At 43.5% G+C, this 17,426-nt stretch overlaps 1 protein-coding gene across 1 annotated transcript; it reads right to left on the reverse strand.

Moving 5' to 3' along the window:
* Nucleotides 1-1,715: 1,715 nt before the first annotated feature.
* rspo3 (R-spondin 3) lies at nt 1,716-16,581 on the reverse strand. Its single transcript, XM_064342679.1, has 6 exons — nt 15,733-16,581; nt 9,308-9,499; nt 8,746-8,889; nt 7,830-7,976; nt 7,430-7,615; nt 1,716-2,609 (listed from the first exon to the last, which is right to left on the reverse strand). The coding sequence occupies exons 1-6, from the start codon at nt 15,824-15,826 to the stop codon at nt 2,425-2,427; spliced, it is 948 nt and encodes a 315-aa protein (XP_064198749.1). The 5' UTR covers nt 15,827-16,581; the 3' UTR covers nt 1,716-2,424.
* Between the last annotated feature and the right edge of the window lie 845 nt (nt 16,582-17,426).

Here is a 17,426-nt window from a genome sequence, read left to right on the forward strand (position 1 = left end):
ATTTTGGGCTGTGTCCAAGACCCATTTGAAACAACAGCCTGTAAAACAAGAAGCAGCCCTTTCTGTGTTAAAATACTTTTAAAACATATATTTTTGTATTTATTTGCAGGGCATAGGCCTACTTTGTTTCTGTTTAACCAGCGAACAATTATCATTTAAATACTAAAGCTACAAGCCACCTCAGAAAAGTTTTTATCTTCCTCCACTTTATATATTGAACGCACAAATGGGTTAAATAGGAAACAAATCATTAGATGTTAGATTGGCTTATTTTGTCGATATGGTTCATGTCTTCTTTCCTATATGGTTTATTTAAATATAGTGTTGGAGTATTCTTGTTATGAAACTGCTTTGGATGAAAGTACAAGAAGCAGGTATGTTTTATGATCGCTGACAGTTCATTGTTTATTATTAAGGAGGCGTGCGCATGTCCGCAAAGGATTGTGCACATGGACCATGGTGCGACCATGTTGAGGTTTTGCGTGGTATGACTTGTGTCAAGATGGTGGAGGCGGTGAGATCAGAAAGTCAATAAAGGCAAGATGTGTGGATGACTTAGCATATAAATGGAGAGACCTGTAGGTTGCCGTTAAAAATAAGATAGCAGCCCCCATAGAAGGAAGAATGTAGGCCTACATCCATACATTATATTGTAAAATATGCACTTCTCAAGCCTTCCTGGTTTCTAATTTTGAGTTAATGTGCTTTTTCCAGCTTTAATTCATCGATCGAAAAACTGTTCCGTAGTCCCTATAGTTAAACATACACAAGATCACATTTACAGGTCGCTTAGGTGATTGTTTCATTACAAAATCTTTCATAGCTAATGGACATAATTTTGTAACTGAAAAACGATTAAATAATGTACATTTTAATTCACAATATTGTATAAATACTCCTTAACTCATTAACCACCCTAAATTAAAATACAATAATTTTATTGAACCCACTTGAAGTTATGCAACATATCTTGGTGGTAGTGCGCTACACAATAAAATGTCCAGTGTTCATTCAACTTTAACAAAATACATATGAGTCTAATAGGGACCATATATAGCCTACTGTATAAGAGTTGATTTAACACTGAACATTTTACTGCATAGATAGTCCACCTTTTTTGGGAGCAAAATGCAATGGAAAAAAAAAACATGCTTAAGCCTGAATGTTCATCTCGGTCTTCAGTGAGATATTCCCCCAAACATGCTCATGTCTAATCTTCTTCACCTGCACACCCTTTAACCACCCAACTATTAATTGTATTACACTGCTTAGTAGCTCAAGTATGGAACTTATCTCATGTTTGGATTGGCCTGGCTAAGTGAAAACTAGCCAGGCCAAATATTTGTCTGTTTGCTTTAATTTAAATAAAATGATTTGGGTTACAGGACTACAGGATGATCAAATATGCATGTACTTATGTAAGCATATATCATATATCATAAACTAATATATATTATTAAATATATATAATATATATTAAATTCAAATGCTTCTCCTTTAATATGACATATCAGGTTTGGGTCACATATAACTAATAGAACCTGTTTAACTGATTCAACCTCTATAGAGTATGACTACATATACTGCAGATAATATATATGTATGGCCATGTGTTTGTGTGTGCGTTTGTGCATATACCAATTACATAAGCCCAATGTGATCACTGCTAAAAGGTGAGGAAAAACAAAAACAATGGAATAAAAAGAAAAAAGAAAACAAATCCAATATAGTTTATTTGACATAGAGGTGCTCTGAAAATTTCAGTGGCTTTTCTGGTCAAATGACTTCACTGAAAGCACAGAACTTATTGATAATAAAAGGCAAACAAGCTCTTTGCTTCATAGCAAAACAAACAGAGATGAAATAACAAAGACATTGGGAGAAGCATTGTGTGCCCTCAACTTGGTTCATAAAAAAACACTTTTCTATCACCTCATACACATATACACCAATCCACATGCAGTGCTAGAATCTGTTCTCTGTAGATGATGTCAATGAGCATGCTCATTTAAAAGTGTACTCTGCAATCATTAGACATCTAAACAACAGCTACGTAATGTCACAAAACCTACATTCAAACCTCAACACAATGCTGTAGCTGGACCCTTTAAATAACAGATTTAACAAGCACAACCTCATTCTCTAAGACACGTGTTCCACTCCCCAAAGTTCCTGCTCTGCACGGTACAGTCCCAGTCAATCGCAGCAGCAGGATTGCCTCTCTCTGACTCGCTGTCTTGAGCTGAAGGAAGGGCAGGAAAAGGTCTGGGAAGGAGGGAGAGGGTCCTCGGTGTTAGCCCCTCTGAAAGCTGTGCACCCATCTTCTCTTGTGCATATACAGTCTATATTCAAAAAAAAACATACAGGTAGCAGCAGCACCCCCAGGGCGAGGGTAAGAGGGAGACAGAGGTGGCCAGGAGGCCATTAGTGCGTGTTGCCCCCTGCTGGTGAGGTCAGGTCTCTGTCCTGGCCTCTCGAACGCCGGTGCTCCGTTTTGTTCCTGTCCTCTGTGTCCTCATGGTCTGATGACTCTCTCTCTCTCTCTTGCCAGTTGCCTTGGGCCTCTTCCTTCCTGTTGTTACGGAGTCTCCTCTCACCTCTCCGCCTCCCTGTGCAATGGACACAAACAGAGATGTAGTGAACAGCAGGTTTTGCATGCATCTTCCCTAACTTCCATTTTTTCTATTTAATTTCTCGCATTTCCAAATCCATCAGAGTCAAAGTAGTCTGGGGTACCCAATTTTCAGAGCTAAGGTTTAAATTTCTGAAATTACACAATTTAAACTTTCATGACAAATAAAGATAACCATAATGATTAAATATATATTTTATATATAATCATCATGCTTTTCATAATTTCATTATATAACAACATCATGATTTAGACATGCTTCAATGCAGCGATTACACTGAAGTATGTACCAGGAATTGGATAAAGATACCAAAGAGTAACCAGTTTACTGAGGTAGGGGTCCTCAGCCACAGGATGGGCATTTTAAGGAAGGGGGGCGAGGGGGGGGGTGCTTGTACGGATTAGAAGAATTTGGAACCCCTGTCTCAGTCCATAGTAGTATCAGATTGCCTTGGAGTCAAAGCATACAACCTTTCTGGGTGTCATTCTTGAGGCCAAACCTAACATCCCACAACCAGTATATATCTCCTGTGCAGTGTCAATGAATTGCCTGATGGCCAAAGCAGGCTGTTTGGCTTTTACTATCTGAAACAGCCCAGGGCAAAGGTGTAGCCTGTAACTGTGGAAACAGAGCCAGCAGGAGTGTTTTGGAGAATGACCCTCATGCTAAACCATTTTTTTGAGCTGCCTTACTTTAGGGTGTCTATGTCCATTCAAATATTCAAAATGTGATGACATTCAAATATTTATATAATAGTATATGTTAGATTAAAGGTCTAAACTGCTAGAAAATGACATCAACTGAATCAATTTAGTCAATATTGCATGAAAAACCGTTGCTGGCCACTTACCTTAAAAAAACCCATTATCTTGTAATTTCATATTTTGGCTGGTAGGTTTGTCCTATTTATTCTAGCTTTCCATGCAAGCAAAAGCTGTATAGATAAATCTAGATACAACTGCATGAGTCTTGAAACTCATGCAATTTTATCTAGATTTATCCATACATCCTTTGTATTGATAAATGTTGTACAGTACAGTGTTCACATACTGGGGATTCAATGAGACACACCCCGTGCCCACATCTGCCACACCCCATGTCCACATGTGCTTAAATCAGCCAGGCCAGCATGAATTTAGGGGGAAAAGCACCTCACTGTACAGAAATTTGTTGAGCGCATGTATCTCAAGCCAAGATCAGACCTAAAATTGCTTGATATTACTGAACGGACAGATTTTCAGAAAAGAAATCTGGCATGGTATATCTCTCCACCAAGAGGTCAACATCTGACCTGTATTTGGCTACCTGCTGGAAGGGGAAAAAATCCCTACAGATTCTGGTTATAAACATGCTTTTGCCACCAGGGGACACCCTTGAGCTGTGTGAAATGTCCTTTACGTCCTGTGACTCCTACTCCTCTCCAGTTCTCCTACATTGACATAAATCACTTGCATACACGATATGTCAAAAATAGAAAGGCTTAAAGGTTTTTATTTTTGATGTTTGTGATATCTGGTCTCATAGCCTAAAACTCAAAAGTCCACATCATGCGTCATTTTGAGTGAGACCCCTAAATAAGACCCCCCGCCCCACACACACACACACACCTCACTCCCTCCCAAAAAATGAGTTTGTTTTTCAAATTAGCGTGGGATTTCGAAAGTGTAGAAGTAGACTGCCCCCCCCCCCCCGACTCCCCGCAATGGGTTCATCAATCAGTGTGCCGCACGGGCTCTAATCATAGAGGGCCCGCGTTAGGCCACACTGACCCACGCATTCCACAGGTCCGTCCTGGCCGATACCAAAGCCCTTCTGCCCTGCGTGTTTAGTCTGCCCTCCAGCAATAACAAGGAGAAATGTTGGCAGTGAAGAGACACAACTGGCGCTGGTACTTATGGTGGCCGTGGGGGTATGGGGTTGCAGACCTGGGGGTGTTTATTTAACACCCCCTGCCTCCCCCCATGGGGCTCAGGGCCAAGGGAGGGTAGTTTCATCACCAGCTTATTGTGGTGTGCAAGAGGCGCTACTGATATGTCTGCATATGTGAGTGTACGTGTGTGTGTGTGTATGACTGAGTGTGTGTATGTGTGTGTGTGACTGTGTGTGTGCGTGTGTGTATGCTTGTGTGTGCGCGTGCGTGTGTGTATGCGTGTGTGACTGTGTGTATGTGTATGTGTGTATGTGTGACTGTGTGGGTGTGAGACTGTGTATGAGTATGTAATGGGGTCAGGATCATTTGGCAGGGGAAGGTTATAGAACAGACAGCACGCTGACTCACTGGTAGTGGAGCCTGATCACAGTTCACACTGTTTCAAAAGGTCAGTAGATTAGTCAGTGGCTCTGCCTCTGTATTTCCTGAAAGTGGGGATAATCTGATGGGGACCCTACACAGATAAGTACACACATTCTTTAGAGCAGTTTCACTGTCTGTGTCCTCCCGTGTCCCTCACCATGGAGGCATTCCAAATGAGATGCGGTACACAGCGGGACATTAGGTCACTGAGATGGACATAGGGAACATATGTCCTGTCTGGGGTAGGTAGTGGGTGGGGGAATTAAGGAAAGATCCCCCCTCAGGGGGGGTTGGTATAAAAATCAGCATGTGGCTTTTGTTTTTCTGGCATCAGAACCAACCCGTTTGAACAGAACCATAAGCACACATATCTGCTCTTTCAAATACACTGCAGAGGCCTACGCTTGGCCCGTGGAGCTGCCTCTGTTTCTAACTCCCGGCAATGCACAAAATTCATCTGCAACTGATTATTCTCAATTATGAAAATGATAGCAGGAGGGGGAGAGAGGGAGCATAAGATGGAGGGAGAACAAGGGATAAAGAAAGAGAATGGTAATGTGAGAGAGGAAGAGTGAGAGGTTGAGAGATGCATAAAAGGAGAGGAAAGGAAAAGAAAGGTGGAAAGGAGAGGTGTTAGAATGTAGGGAGCTGGCATGACTTTGTGGACAACCTAAACACGGATGATCTGAAGCTCTTTTTCTCCTGAACAACATAACCCTATTCACAGGTGGCCTGAAAGCAAGTATGGGGAGGGCTGGTTTTGTTTTTGTGGGATGCCCAATTATTGTTTACGGAGTGCAGGGGCACGCAACCATTTATGAAATGAGGCACCGTCCTCCCTGATAGGCTTGCTGTCCTGTCCTCCGGGAGGGGGGGGGGGCTTTTTTTTGGGAGCTAGGCTGGGATTAGAGGCTCCGGCCCTGTCCCGCCAGAGGAATGCTGGGAGGCTTTGAAGGCACGGGACGCCTGCTTTCTTTTAGAGCGGGGAGGCCATCCGGGGAGCAGATAGGGGAGCGGAGCGGAGCTTTGGGAGAGCAAATTAGGAAAGTTAGGTTCGCGTAAACACAGTACAGAGGGCAGCAGCACGGAACACAAGCGTAAATATTTACACCCCGCACCCCGCGTGCCTGCACAGAGGAAGTGGGGCCACACGAGAGTTGGGGGGGCGGGGGACTGCGGCGCGTGCGTGTATAGACTGAGTATCCTTGTGACAGGTTCATCCTAGAATGTGAAGCGAGTATGCACCACCATATTGTCTCCTGTGACTGATGCAGCTGAGGCTGGGGAGAGGGAGTTGCACAGTTGCACAGAGTATAAATGCCCCTAATAACAGCGACTCGGGGGTGGGGGTGGGCAGGGGAACTCTTGGCTCTTGGCAGCAGAAACAACAAATAAGCACTGGTGTCTGCAGGGGGGGTCAGAGGGGGTATGAGGGGGCTGGAAGGGGGGAACGTATCAGTGACAGGGAGCTGGTTGGGATTACTGTGAGTTGGCGGAGGTCAGACCGGTGACCCCCCCGCCCCCCGGGTGCATGCGGAACATAAACACGACGGGACGCGCTGGAGCAGATAATTAGCGCCGGGGTGGATGTTTCAGAAGCCGGGTCTGCTGGGTAATCGCATTGAGGGTGAGGTCGATAACCGAGGCCGGCTGTCTCTTAACACGCACCCACAGCTGCGGCCGGGGCGGTCCAGCACCGCGCCGACTCCACGCTAAGCCTAGCTAGCCAACGGTGCCCCCCTGGGGCGTGGGCGGGGGGACTGTTATTCTTTGGTGTTAGAGAGGCGACACTGAGGGGGAGGCATAGGCTGCATTTCACAGTCAAAATTACACACATCTAGCCGCCTCTGAACAAATCACTGCACAGGCGTAGGTGGGTGTGTACTAGGGGTGTTCGGGGGCTTAACAGCCGTGGGATTTGCCAGTTCGTTGTACCCACACCCCCTTTTCAGTGAGACAGGTGTGACACTGCTATGGAAGCTGGCTTCACTTTCCCTCTTCTTTTGTGTGAGCTACTGAATGGTAAACTTTTACAGGACAGAAAAAGAGAAGCATTCAAGGCCATATAAATCAGAATCCCCCCTCCCCCCCCCACAAAAAAACAACTGTGCACAGGAAACAGGCTAGGAAAACGCTACTGTAAACGTCATGTCAGTTATACAGTACATTGCGTGCGCTACTTTTTGCATTGTCCATGTACATTGTGCTTGTATCAGTTCTGAATAGTGTCTCTCGTGTCGAGTGTCAAGGCTCAGACCCTCACTGTGTCAGTTTTGTGCCATGGCATTCTGAGCCATCGTGTTGCCCATGGGGAGGGGAAGGGCCAATATCAGAGATGTTCCCCACATTAGTGCGCTACAGTGACTCTACTTGTTGGTCAGGTGCATGCCGTTACAGCGGGCAGCCAGAGAAATGTGGCTCCTGTCCGCATGCACACAACGCACATTTACGCGCACACGCACACCACAGAGAAAAAGAGAGAAAACAGGCGTTCCGTAGTTACCTGGACATTTCTTTCTCTTGACGACGCACTTCCTCGTCTCAGATGTAGGGCCACAGGGATTGCCATGGGGGGAGGGGACCTGCAGGATCTCCCGGACCCTCGTCTCTTCGCCTCGCTTGAAGCCGCACACCTTCCCTCTGCGTGAGCAGGGACCCCACTCACCCCAATCACTCACCTCACAGTGCACTGAGAACGGGGGAGAGGGGAGAGAGAAAGAGTGGAGGGGATAGGTAAGAGAGAAAGGGAAGGGGGGATGTAGATCTCTTTACAAACAAGCTCACAGAAAGGACCACTTATATTAATTCAAATGCAGCTCTTTACTTCATCCATATGGTATCTCAGAAATGGGACACAAAATGGGCAGCGCCTCAGGGGTGTGGCAAGGAGTGAAGGTCCTCACCTTGTGGGGCGCATGCCATGATCTGCTCGTTGGGCTCGTAGTCCTCGGGACAGACATGGTGACACTTTCCATGCAGGAGGTACAGACCTGCTTTGCACCTGGTGCAGGTGTCGCTGTTCACACAGCTGTCACACTCCCCAGCACAGCCTGCAACGCACACAGACAGGGCCTGTCACTCCCCGAGCCTTTCCACAGGAGCGTCAGTGCAAAACAGCAGTTAAGGGACAGGCACTCATACTGACAAAGGATTAAGGAGCTGAGCCTCGTGCTCATGTGGGCAGCACTGCAGTGTGGTGATCATGGAGTGGGTCTTGTGGCACCACACTTCCCATTTGGAACACTGTTATTGAGGTTATCTTCCTATTTTCTTCGGTACCAAATCTAGTTGTATAGTTTAATAATATTAACACATACACTAACACAGGATGGGAGCACTGCACTGGGTTTCCATTAATAATAATAATAATAATAATAATAATAATAATAATAATAATAATAATAATAATAATAACAATAATAATAATAATAATGAGTTGCATTTTTTGCATGTTTTTAACGACACAGTAATATATTTAGTTATATTATTTCATACTGTCACTGCATTTCATACAATGTCATACTCTCAAATATTTCAGAATAGTACCATATCAGCCGTTTAGAATGACATGATGCTGCCACACACACGCACACACACACATGCGCACGCGCGCGCGCACGCGCACGCACACGCACACAGACACAGACACACACACACACACGCACACGCACACACACACATGCGCACGTGCACGCACACGCACACAGACACACACACACACACGCACACGCACACGCACACACACACATGCGCACGTGCACGCACACAGGCACACACACACGCACACACACACCAGGGCATCGCTCTTGCCGCACTCACCGAGGACGCACTCCCTCTGCGTGGCGCTGGGCACCAGGCCCTCGGGGCAGCTCTCCTGGCACTTCCCTCGGTGCAGGTAATAGCCCACTTTGCAGCGTGTGCAGAAGTTCCTGTTGAAACAGGAGTCACAATCCGACTTGCACTCTGAAAGACAGAGGACATACTGACTGTTACACCCCCACACAGATGACATCACACATGTGACTGGGGTATATAGGTCAGAGATCAGAGGTTCTATAGGTGTTGAGTGATTACTGGACTATATATTGGGGTGTGCAAACTCAGTGATAAGTGAAATGTACTGTAGTGTATGTACATTAAATTAGGGCATAAGTGTTGAGTGACTCAAGGAGCATGTGTAAGACCATGCACCACATCTGAGGCGAGTTTTGGCAGGTGTGTTCAGTCATACATGTGAGGTCTGTGTGGTAGGTGTGTTCAGTCTTATATGTGAAGTGCATTTGGTAGGTATGTCCTGTTGTATATAGTATGAGATTGGTTTGGTGGGTACATTCAGTATGATATCAGATGTGTGCAATAAGGGGGTTCAGCCAGAACTTACTTGTGCACTTGTTTATGTCTGGGGAGCGGGTGCCATAGTAACCACTGGGGCAGGAGGACAGGCAAACGCCAATCTGCCTCATCCCATTCCTCTCCAGGTAGATGAAGAGTCTGGGCTTGCAGGACAGGCAACCATTGTAATCGGAGCAGGTCAGACACCCTCCCTCGCAGCCTTGATTCAACCCAGGAGTCTCTGCAAGGAGAGGGCCTGCACTGAGAATCTCTTTTATTCTGAATGTTTGGTTGCATTTGTCAATATGCTTGAGTGTGCATGCGTGCGTGTGTGTGTGTGTGTGTGAGTGTGCATGTTTGTGTGTGTGTGAGGAAGAGAGTGTGTGTACGTGTGTGCGTGTGTTTGTGTATTTTGTGTGTATGGAGTGCACAACGGCATGTGTGCGCGACTGTGTTTTTGCGTGCGTGTTTGTATGTGCTGGGGAAGGAGGGACGAAGGAGGAGGGAGGGGGTCAGGCCACTGGACTCAAGGACAAAGAGCCGGGAGAGCTTTGAAATTTGCTTTAAACGCTGCTGATACTTCAACAATGTAAATGAATAAAATACAAGAGCTCTAGTTAGAAAATAAGGTTCTGAGAAAGAATAGAAATGGCTTGACTGTGATTGTGACATTTGAGAGGGGGATGGGAGGGAGGCCACTTCCAGACTGCAAATTCATTTTAAAAAATCAATATATAGATGCATCAAATTTTCAACCAGATGCCGACGCCTTTTCCACTACCACAGACAAATCTAGGTATCAAAGCCAGGTGGTTTTTAATATGACCAAACCATGACTGAACAGGCGAACAAACTGTGCCCAACATCTGTGTCTGTCTTAAACATCCCTAAATTACCCTATGTAAGACTCAGGTGCTTAGTGCCTCTAGACAGTGGTTATAGACCGAATAGGTAAATTAAACAACCTCACATCTTAAGGCCTGTTCTTTCACTACGCCAGCACATACTATACTTTTGTTGATTATTAAACACTTTTGTAATTCAAAATAACTTCTGTGTGAGTAACACTGAAACGCTTCCTGCCTGTGCAATGAATGAAGCCTATTATAAGGGGGGTGTTGAGTCTGAAACAAATTTTCCAAATTATAGGACTTACAAATTTCAGGAACACTAAAGTATGGAGGCAGGGTAATGACCCAGATGAGTGTCTCTGTCTAGCACAGAGACTCCATAGTATATTAGAATTCATCATCAATGTACAGCTTGCATAATTCCAAGTTTTGGATGTGTTTTGCAAATACATTTTGACCGAACATACCGTTGCTCTCTGTCCCTCCAAATTTAGATCCAACAATAAGTGTAAATGTGATTCGGCTACCAAATAAAGACCTAAAGATAATGCTCAGTCCACCCAGCAGTAGTCACTGTACAGCTACACTTCCAGAAAGTTAAAGGCACACTATGCAGGATTTAGTCTTCATGCGGTCCAGTGTTTACAATGAAAAACATTTCCTCCACACCAACTCACCCTGAGTACCCGACTTCAGCCACCTCCCTACCTAATGTAGCTAGCTGGATATCTAGAGGTAACGTTACTTACTGGCCCAACAGAAAACATGCAAACTCTGGGTTGCTTTTCATTGCCTTTGTGAGCTTTACCTGTCACCATTGAGGAAAAGCAATTCCAAAGCTGAATCTGGTTTCGAACAAGCCCTGACGGCTTGTTGTTTCGCTTTGCAGTACCTGTGCTTCTTCACCTCTGCCATTGCAGTAACTAGCTACAAATGCTCTGCTGAACCCTGATCCCACTCCACAAGCTCTGTAGCCACACACCCCCTCCCCACACATAAAAGAACGTCATGCCCAGAAACATTTTGAACACATTTTGGAAGAAGAATCCAGCCAGTGAGGAGCATAGATTTGGCAAATGTGCTTAGACAGAGGTTGCCAGTGCATCATATATATGACTGAACATAGCTATTTTATAATAGTTTCAAGGTAAAATCCTGCATAGCATGCCTTTGAAATAGCTCCAGTGGTAATTAAAGTTCAATATCTACCATGCTAACTACTTACGAAGCCTTCAGAATGCATATGAAGATGAAAGACATGCATGCATTTCACTCAAATAAATGTGTATATAGATGCATCTCAGAATGACACATACAAATGGAATGGAAAGTTCCACAACTTTCAGAAACGAATAGCAACAGCAAAAATGTGGACCCATCGTAGATAGTGCTGAGTCGGTTCAAAGACACTGATCAATATGCAAGTCAGCAGTGCCACTCTTTACAAACACCTAGGTATTCTACCATGTCTGAATAAATCAAATAATACAGGAATGCCTGGCGTTCATATTGAATTTTGCCAGTTATGAACAAACAAATTAAAATAAAATTGCAGCATCGTTTTTTCAAATTGTGATTTTGAACTTTGAACAGACTTATTTGCAGTTCTACTCCTCTGCATACATGAACACTAGGACATGCCACTGTCAATTAGCCAATGACCTCCAAGCATTAATCCAAACTGTGGTGATTTGACACAATGAGTCTGTGTGGAGATTTTCACATTTTATTTCCAGTATTGGGTGCATGTTTGCAATAGATCACCAGGGGTCTGTTTGACGTATCTAAGAAATCTGCGGTTCCCTTGCCCACATGTATTCCTGCCAAACTTTCCCTGATTGCAGCCTAGTCTGCCATGTTCTTTTCCTCTGATGTGGGATGAATGTCTCAACATCATATCTGCCATTTAAACTGTAAGACAAAAGCCATAATGCCCCTATTACTCTGGTTCAATCTATAACTATGCTGCATGAGTTTTCGGCACAAATCACCTTGGAAGAAAAAAAAACTTACGGGTCAATGCAATCTCAAATATTTGGAGAAAAACTCACTCTGGGAATGTAGAGAATTATTCAATCAACAACCCTTCAGTTCCAGTGCAGACCAACCAACCCGTACAGGTGGTGATGCCGCCCCCTGGTGTAAACAAGCAAGAGCTTTGGAGACATGGGACTTTTAGCATTGCAGGCTACATTCCTCATCCACCTACACTGAGATGATGTCTGCTCAAATGCCATCCAGCTAAAAGTTTGTAGCTAATTCAGGTGTTTAATTAGTACACTGTTGGTTTAAAAATATATATATATTGCTTATGGTAGCCAGCAACACTCCAGTTTAAGGGTGGTTATGCACATGGTTATCTCACAGTTAAGCACACAGTTATTCAAACTGTAAATAAAGCTTGGTGAATGAGGAAGGCCTGACAAATGTCTGGTAAACTGGCTTGGAATGTCCTTAACTGGAAACAGCATAACACACAGTTCCAAAGTTTGCTAGTTTGAGTCTGCTTTGAGACAGACTTATATTTCTGCCTTAGGGAGATGACTACGTTCACATGTGCATGCCCACACACACTTGCATGCACACACGCATGCAAGCACACATGTGCACATGCACACGCACATACACACACACACACGCACACACACAACCATACCAAACTGATAAACTGAGTCTGACAGAACTGTTTGACAGTGTATCTTTTAGTGCATAGTGGTAACCACATTAAAAGCTGCTTAGATCTGAGAGTGCTGCAGGCTGACTCAATACAATCGCCCAATATTTAGACTGTCGGTGTTCTTCAAATAACTGCAGTCAATAATATATACTGAAATAATCACCTCCAGAAATATATGTGCACATATGAAAAGACAATAAGCAAACATCATTTTCCAATCAGTCATCCATGCGGTCATTGACTGGTTAGTTTCACTGCGGTCAGATCTGTAATACATTTGTACAGCTGCAATTTTAGTGGAGCAAATGAGGTAAAGCTCCTGTTTCATGGGTGCACCACCAGTGATCCTCCACCTGGACCTCTAAACATTTAGCTTTAATTTCAGTCCAGTGTCCTAAACCCCTACACCCCCTTCTGCCGTAAAGCATAGCTGTGTGTAACAACACCTTTACATTTGAGTTGTAACAGGCTGCCACTGCAGAGGGTGATGAACCCTCAAATCCATTATTTACCAAAGAGAGGTCTGAGTATTGGTTCATAAATAAGATCTCTTGTGAACAAGTTGGTGAAATGCATGCAAAACACTGACCATAGGACGCACACTCCTGCTCTCTCGAAACACCACATTTTGCGCTCTACCACCGCAAGAAACGATTGGCAACGATTGGCTTTGTTCTCTCAGGCCAAGGCTACAAGATCACAGTCGCGGTTTAAAAGCACATACTGTAAATAAACAAAAGAGAATTCAGTATTTTCTTGGTGTGTATATTCTCATGTTTTTTTGGCACGAAAACACACAATCCTAGCAAAAAAAAAAAAAAAAGGCAGGCAGGAAATTCAGGCAGAATAAGCGTTCACGCGATTTATTCTTCAAACTGTGTTCGCTTGAATGTTCGCTTCTGCACGCTTGCCTTTTTTTCATATGGTCAATATCCAATGCTGGCGCACAGACTGGATACTTATAAACAACACATTTAAAAAAAATAATAAACCACAGATCTCTCTCCCACTGTTATATCCCGTCGCGATGACTGGCGGCTTTGTGCTCTTTAGTCAACTCCTGACAGACTTCGATTCACATGCGGTCCGCTGAGTATTGCGCGGACCATATCAAAGCCTGTGTGTGGCTTTGGCCACACTTTAGCCTAATTAGCGAGCTAGTGGACCACATCTGTCCGAAAGCGAAGTTGTTTTAACAGGCTGTCGACATAACAACTTTCCGGACAGTGGGACCACTGGTTGTAGGCTATAGGCTAAAACATTTTGGAGCTGAGAAACTGAGCCGCTTCTTTAACAATTATCACATTGTAATACACCTGGTTATTATTTCTATTGTTATCAAATAAAATCAATAATACGAATAAAATGTCGATAATATTATATTTATTGAATGTGTTTTGTCATTTGAAAAAATGCGAAATTTGTTCTTGCAAACAAAAATGTACAGTGTGAATTTAACTCTAACATAGTACACGAGTCCAACAGGAACACACTCTATTTAGCAGATGCTCTTATCCAGAGCGACTTAGACAACCTTTTTTATTTTATTTTTACATAGCATTTAATTTTTTTTATACCGCTGTATATACCGTGAAGCAATGCGGGTTAAGTAACTTGCTTAAGGGTACAACGGCAGTGCCCTGTCTGGAAATTGAGCCTGGGACCTTTACGTTACAAGACCAGCTCCTTACCTATTATACTACACTACCGCCCGTAGGGACCATATGTGCTCTCTAAGAGTTCATTTTATGCTGAACATTTTGCTGTGTGTAAGGATTCATTAATCCGTGTAGTTGAATTGGTTATGTTAAACCCGAGTAAATAAATATTATATTTTACTTGATCCATTTAAAATAATTAGGCTACTTATTAGTAACATATTCCTAAATTGGATGACGATTCCGAGTGATATCACCGGGAAAGACAAGGTAACTACAACGATTTGCACTTCCAACAGTAGAGGACGCTGTAAACACGACGTCGGTATATTAATGGACTCGGGAGAACGTGGGAGAAGGGTGAGTTTGATAAAGTGTTTAATAATGAACTTACATAGTTCATGGTTGCGCTTCATCAATCGTGATGTGACACCATCCAGTCAAAGTTAAGTTTGGTGGAGTACCGCGAGAAACGTTTTGAACAGAAAGCAGAGACCCTCCTGGCCTACCACTGAATATTTCACTTTGGCAAGCTCGCGCTGTACCTCCGTAACGTTAGTACACCTCCACGATCTGCAAGACTCTCTCTAAACACAAGCGAATGCATATAGTCTACAAATGTATGTATTAATTTCCAAGGTTTTCATGTATGACTTATGCACTCATCCTTAACTCCTCAATCATCATTAATTTTACAATCATTGCGCAAAAATAAGTATTATTAAGACAATTAAAATAATTGCATATGACTGTAAAATATTAAATCCAAATGCATCCAAACTGCACATATTCATCGCAGTGCAGGTTTGAACTTGCGTCAATAACTAAGAGAATACGGCCTCTGGGCATCACAGGTAAGCCTGTATAAACGTTTAATAAAGTAGAAGAACAACTTTACAACAACAAAAACAATAATAATTATTATTGTTACAATTATTATTATAGATGTTTTTCTTTTCTTTTTTTATAATTATTTTGACGCTCAACTTTTTCTGGAATAATTTTAATGGATTCACATTCGCTCTCTCTCTCTCTCTCTCTCTCTCTCTCTCTCACTCTTTCACACACACGCACCTGTATACTTGTCCGCGATCTTCCACATGCGTTTTGATTTACAATATTCATATTTAATAGGCTACTTTCGAGACACTTCACACCCTCTAGGCTAAAACCAGCGACAAGACTACACATACTCTATCACAGTGGCATCAGCAAGTGGGACGAGACGCAAAGCAGGTGGGAAGACATGAGCATCATCTCTGCGGCGCGAGCACTCTGAAGTACTTACGTTTATGTTGCCGGTGCCTGGAGGCGTGTTGCTGACTGTGAGTATATTCCATACAGTGCAAGAACAAAACAAAGGAGAACACTTGCAATTGCATAGTAACCTGGATAGTGTGCGTGTCTAACCGATATCAATGTCCCCGAGCAAGCTGTGGCTGGGTTTTTGCTGTTGGCGCGGTTATTTGAGTGATTTAAGAATATTCCTAAATGGAGATGAAACCCCAACCTTGAGCAGGCGTGAGAGCAGTGGGGTGAGAAATGGCCCGATAACGCCAGGGCCGATTATGCAGTAACATCCTGGTGAAAATCCACAAATATACCACTGAAAGAGACGGAATCGGGAGGCAATCCTTGGAGAAAACCCTCATTCCATTAAAACAAGTTATTATTAATTACCATCCTCGTCTAGGGAAAAACAAAAGTGATCACGAAATATAAAAAATAAAAGGAAAGAAGTGAAATTTCGACTGGTGTGACCACAAAGTCCGAAGGACGGTTTTCTCGTTCTACTCCCCGAATAACACGTTCGTCCAGGTACGAAGGTTGCGTTACTGCGCTCAGCTTCTTGAAAGTCTTCCCCTCATCACAGCATCACTTAGAACTGACTGAGACTTCAGAATAGAATTAATATTTAAACATGCCGTTTGTGATTAAAGTTGTAAATATGTTTCTCGTTAATATAGTTGTTTTATTTCCCACTTTTTGACGGCAGTGCTTTCACTTGGATGTCCTCTCCAGCTGTGTGGTTAACTGTGGCGCGAGCTTTGGGTCCGCCTGCCTAGAGTCTCTCGATCCTTGCGCTCACTCACTCAACTCTCTGGTGGCACGAGCGCACTGCGGTCTCTCTCTCGCGCTCTCGGATCTCGAAAGTTTATTTAGAGGGCGAGCCCCCCACGTCAGACGCTTCTGACTGCTGTAAGGATTTTTTTTGACTTTCAAACGCCGGCCTCTTGGCATAGTATATTGAAAAAAGGAAGCGATGATTTTCTCTGAAAACATTTATCTGTTATTCCGTCTCAGGTGTTGTATACACAGTTCGTTATGACTGTTCACATAACGGCATCCTGTCTTTTATAATCAATTACATAACATACAGGCTAATTTTCTCTAGGCTACTTCTTTTAATGCCGTCCCCTTATTTATTATTATTCTTCTGAAGAGTGCGGTGTGAAAATGTTTCCCTATAATACGGCTGTTTAAAAGTTATTTGTGGCATGCAGTAAGCTAGCAGGATAACAAAAACTGAATAGGCTACGATCACATTGTTCTAGAGAGCAAACAGGAATTATGCACGTCGCATTTATTCTGTGCTCCTTTGATGCGTGATTACTTTTAGACATACGATAACCTGTATAGTTATTCACCCATTATTATTCCACCGGCAAAGTGCAAGGGCCACTCGTGCGATTTAGTCTTCATCCATAGCCTACGTGTGGTCACAGACCTCGTGGAGTTCCTCAAAAACCAGCAAAAGGGGAAAAAGAACGTAAGAGAGAATATCAAAGTAGACAATATCCAACATCAGGCAGTCGGCACGCGGCTATTGAAGACTTAAGTTTTTTTTGTTTTCTCTTCTGGCTTTACTCTCTCGGGGCAATTACAGCTATCGACTTTGTTTACAAATTGCTGCAATTTGGAGATAAAACTGGGGCAGGCTGTCAACCAGCTCTAGCCGACAATGGCCTTTCACAGAGCAGG

The sequence above is a fragment of the Anguilla rostrata genome, chromosome 1, assembly GCF_018555375.3.
Source record: "Anguilla rostrata isolate EN2019 chromosome 1, ASM1855537v3, whole genome shotgun sequence".
Lineage (NCBI taxonomy): Eukaryota > Metazoa > Chordata > Actinopteri > Anguilliformes > Anguillidae > Anguilla > Anguilla rostrata.

Bases quoted from the DNA above. Each gene is read 5' to 3' on its own strand.
- rspo3 (XM_064342679.1), bottom strand. From the start codon at position 15,826: ATGCAATTGCAAGTGTTCTCCTTTGTTTTGTTCTTGCACTGTATGGAA. The intron at 8,890-9,307 runs GTAAGTTCTGGC...TCTGTCTTTCAG, and splicing joins AGACATAAACAAGTGCACAA to AGTGCAAGTCGGATTGTGAC. The intron at 7,977-8,745 runs GTGAGTGCGGCA...TGTGCGTTGCAG, and splicing joins GCAGAGGGAGTGCGTCCTCG to GCTGTGCTGGGGAGTGTGAC.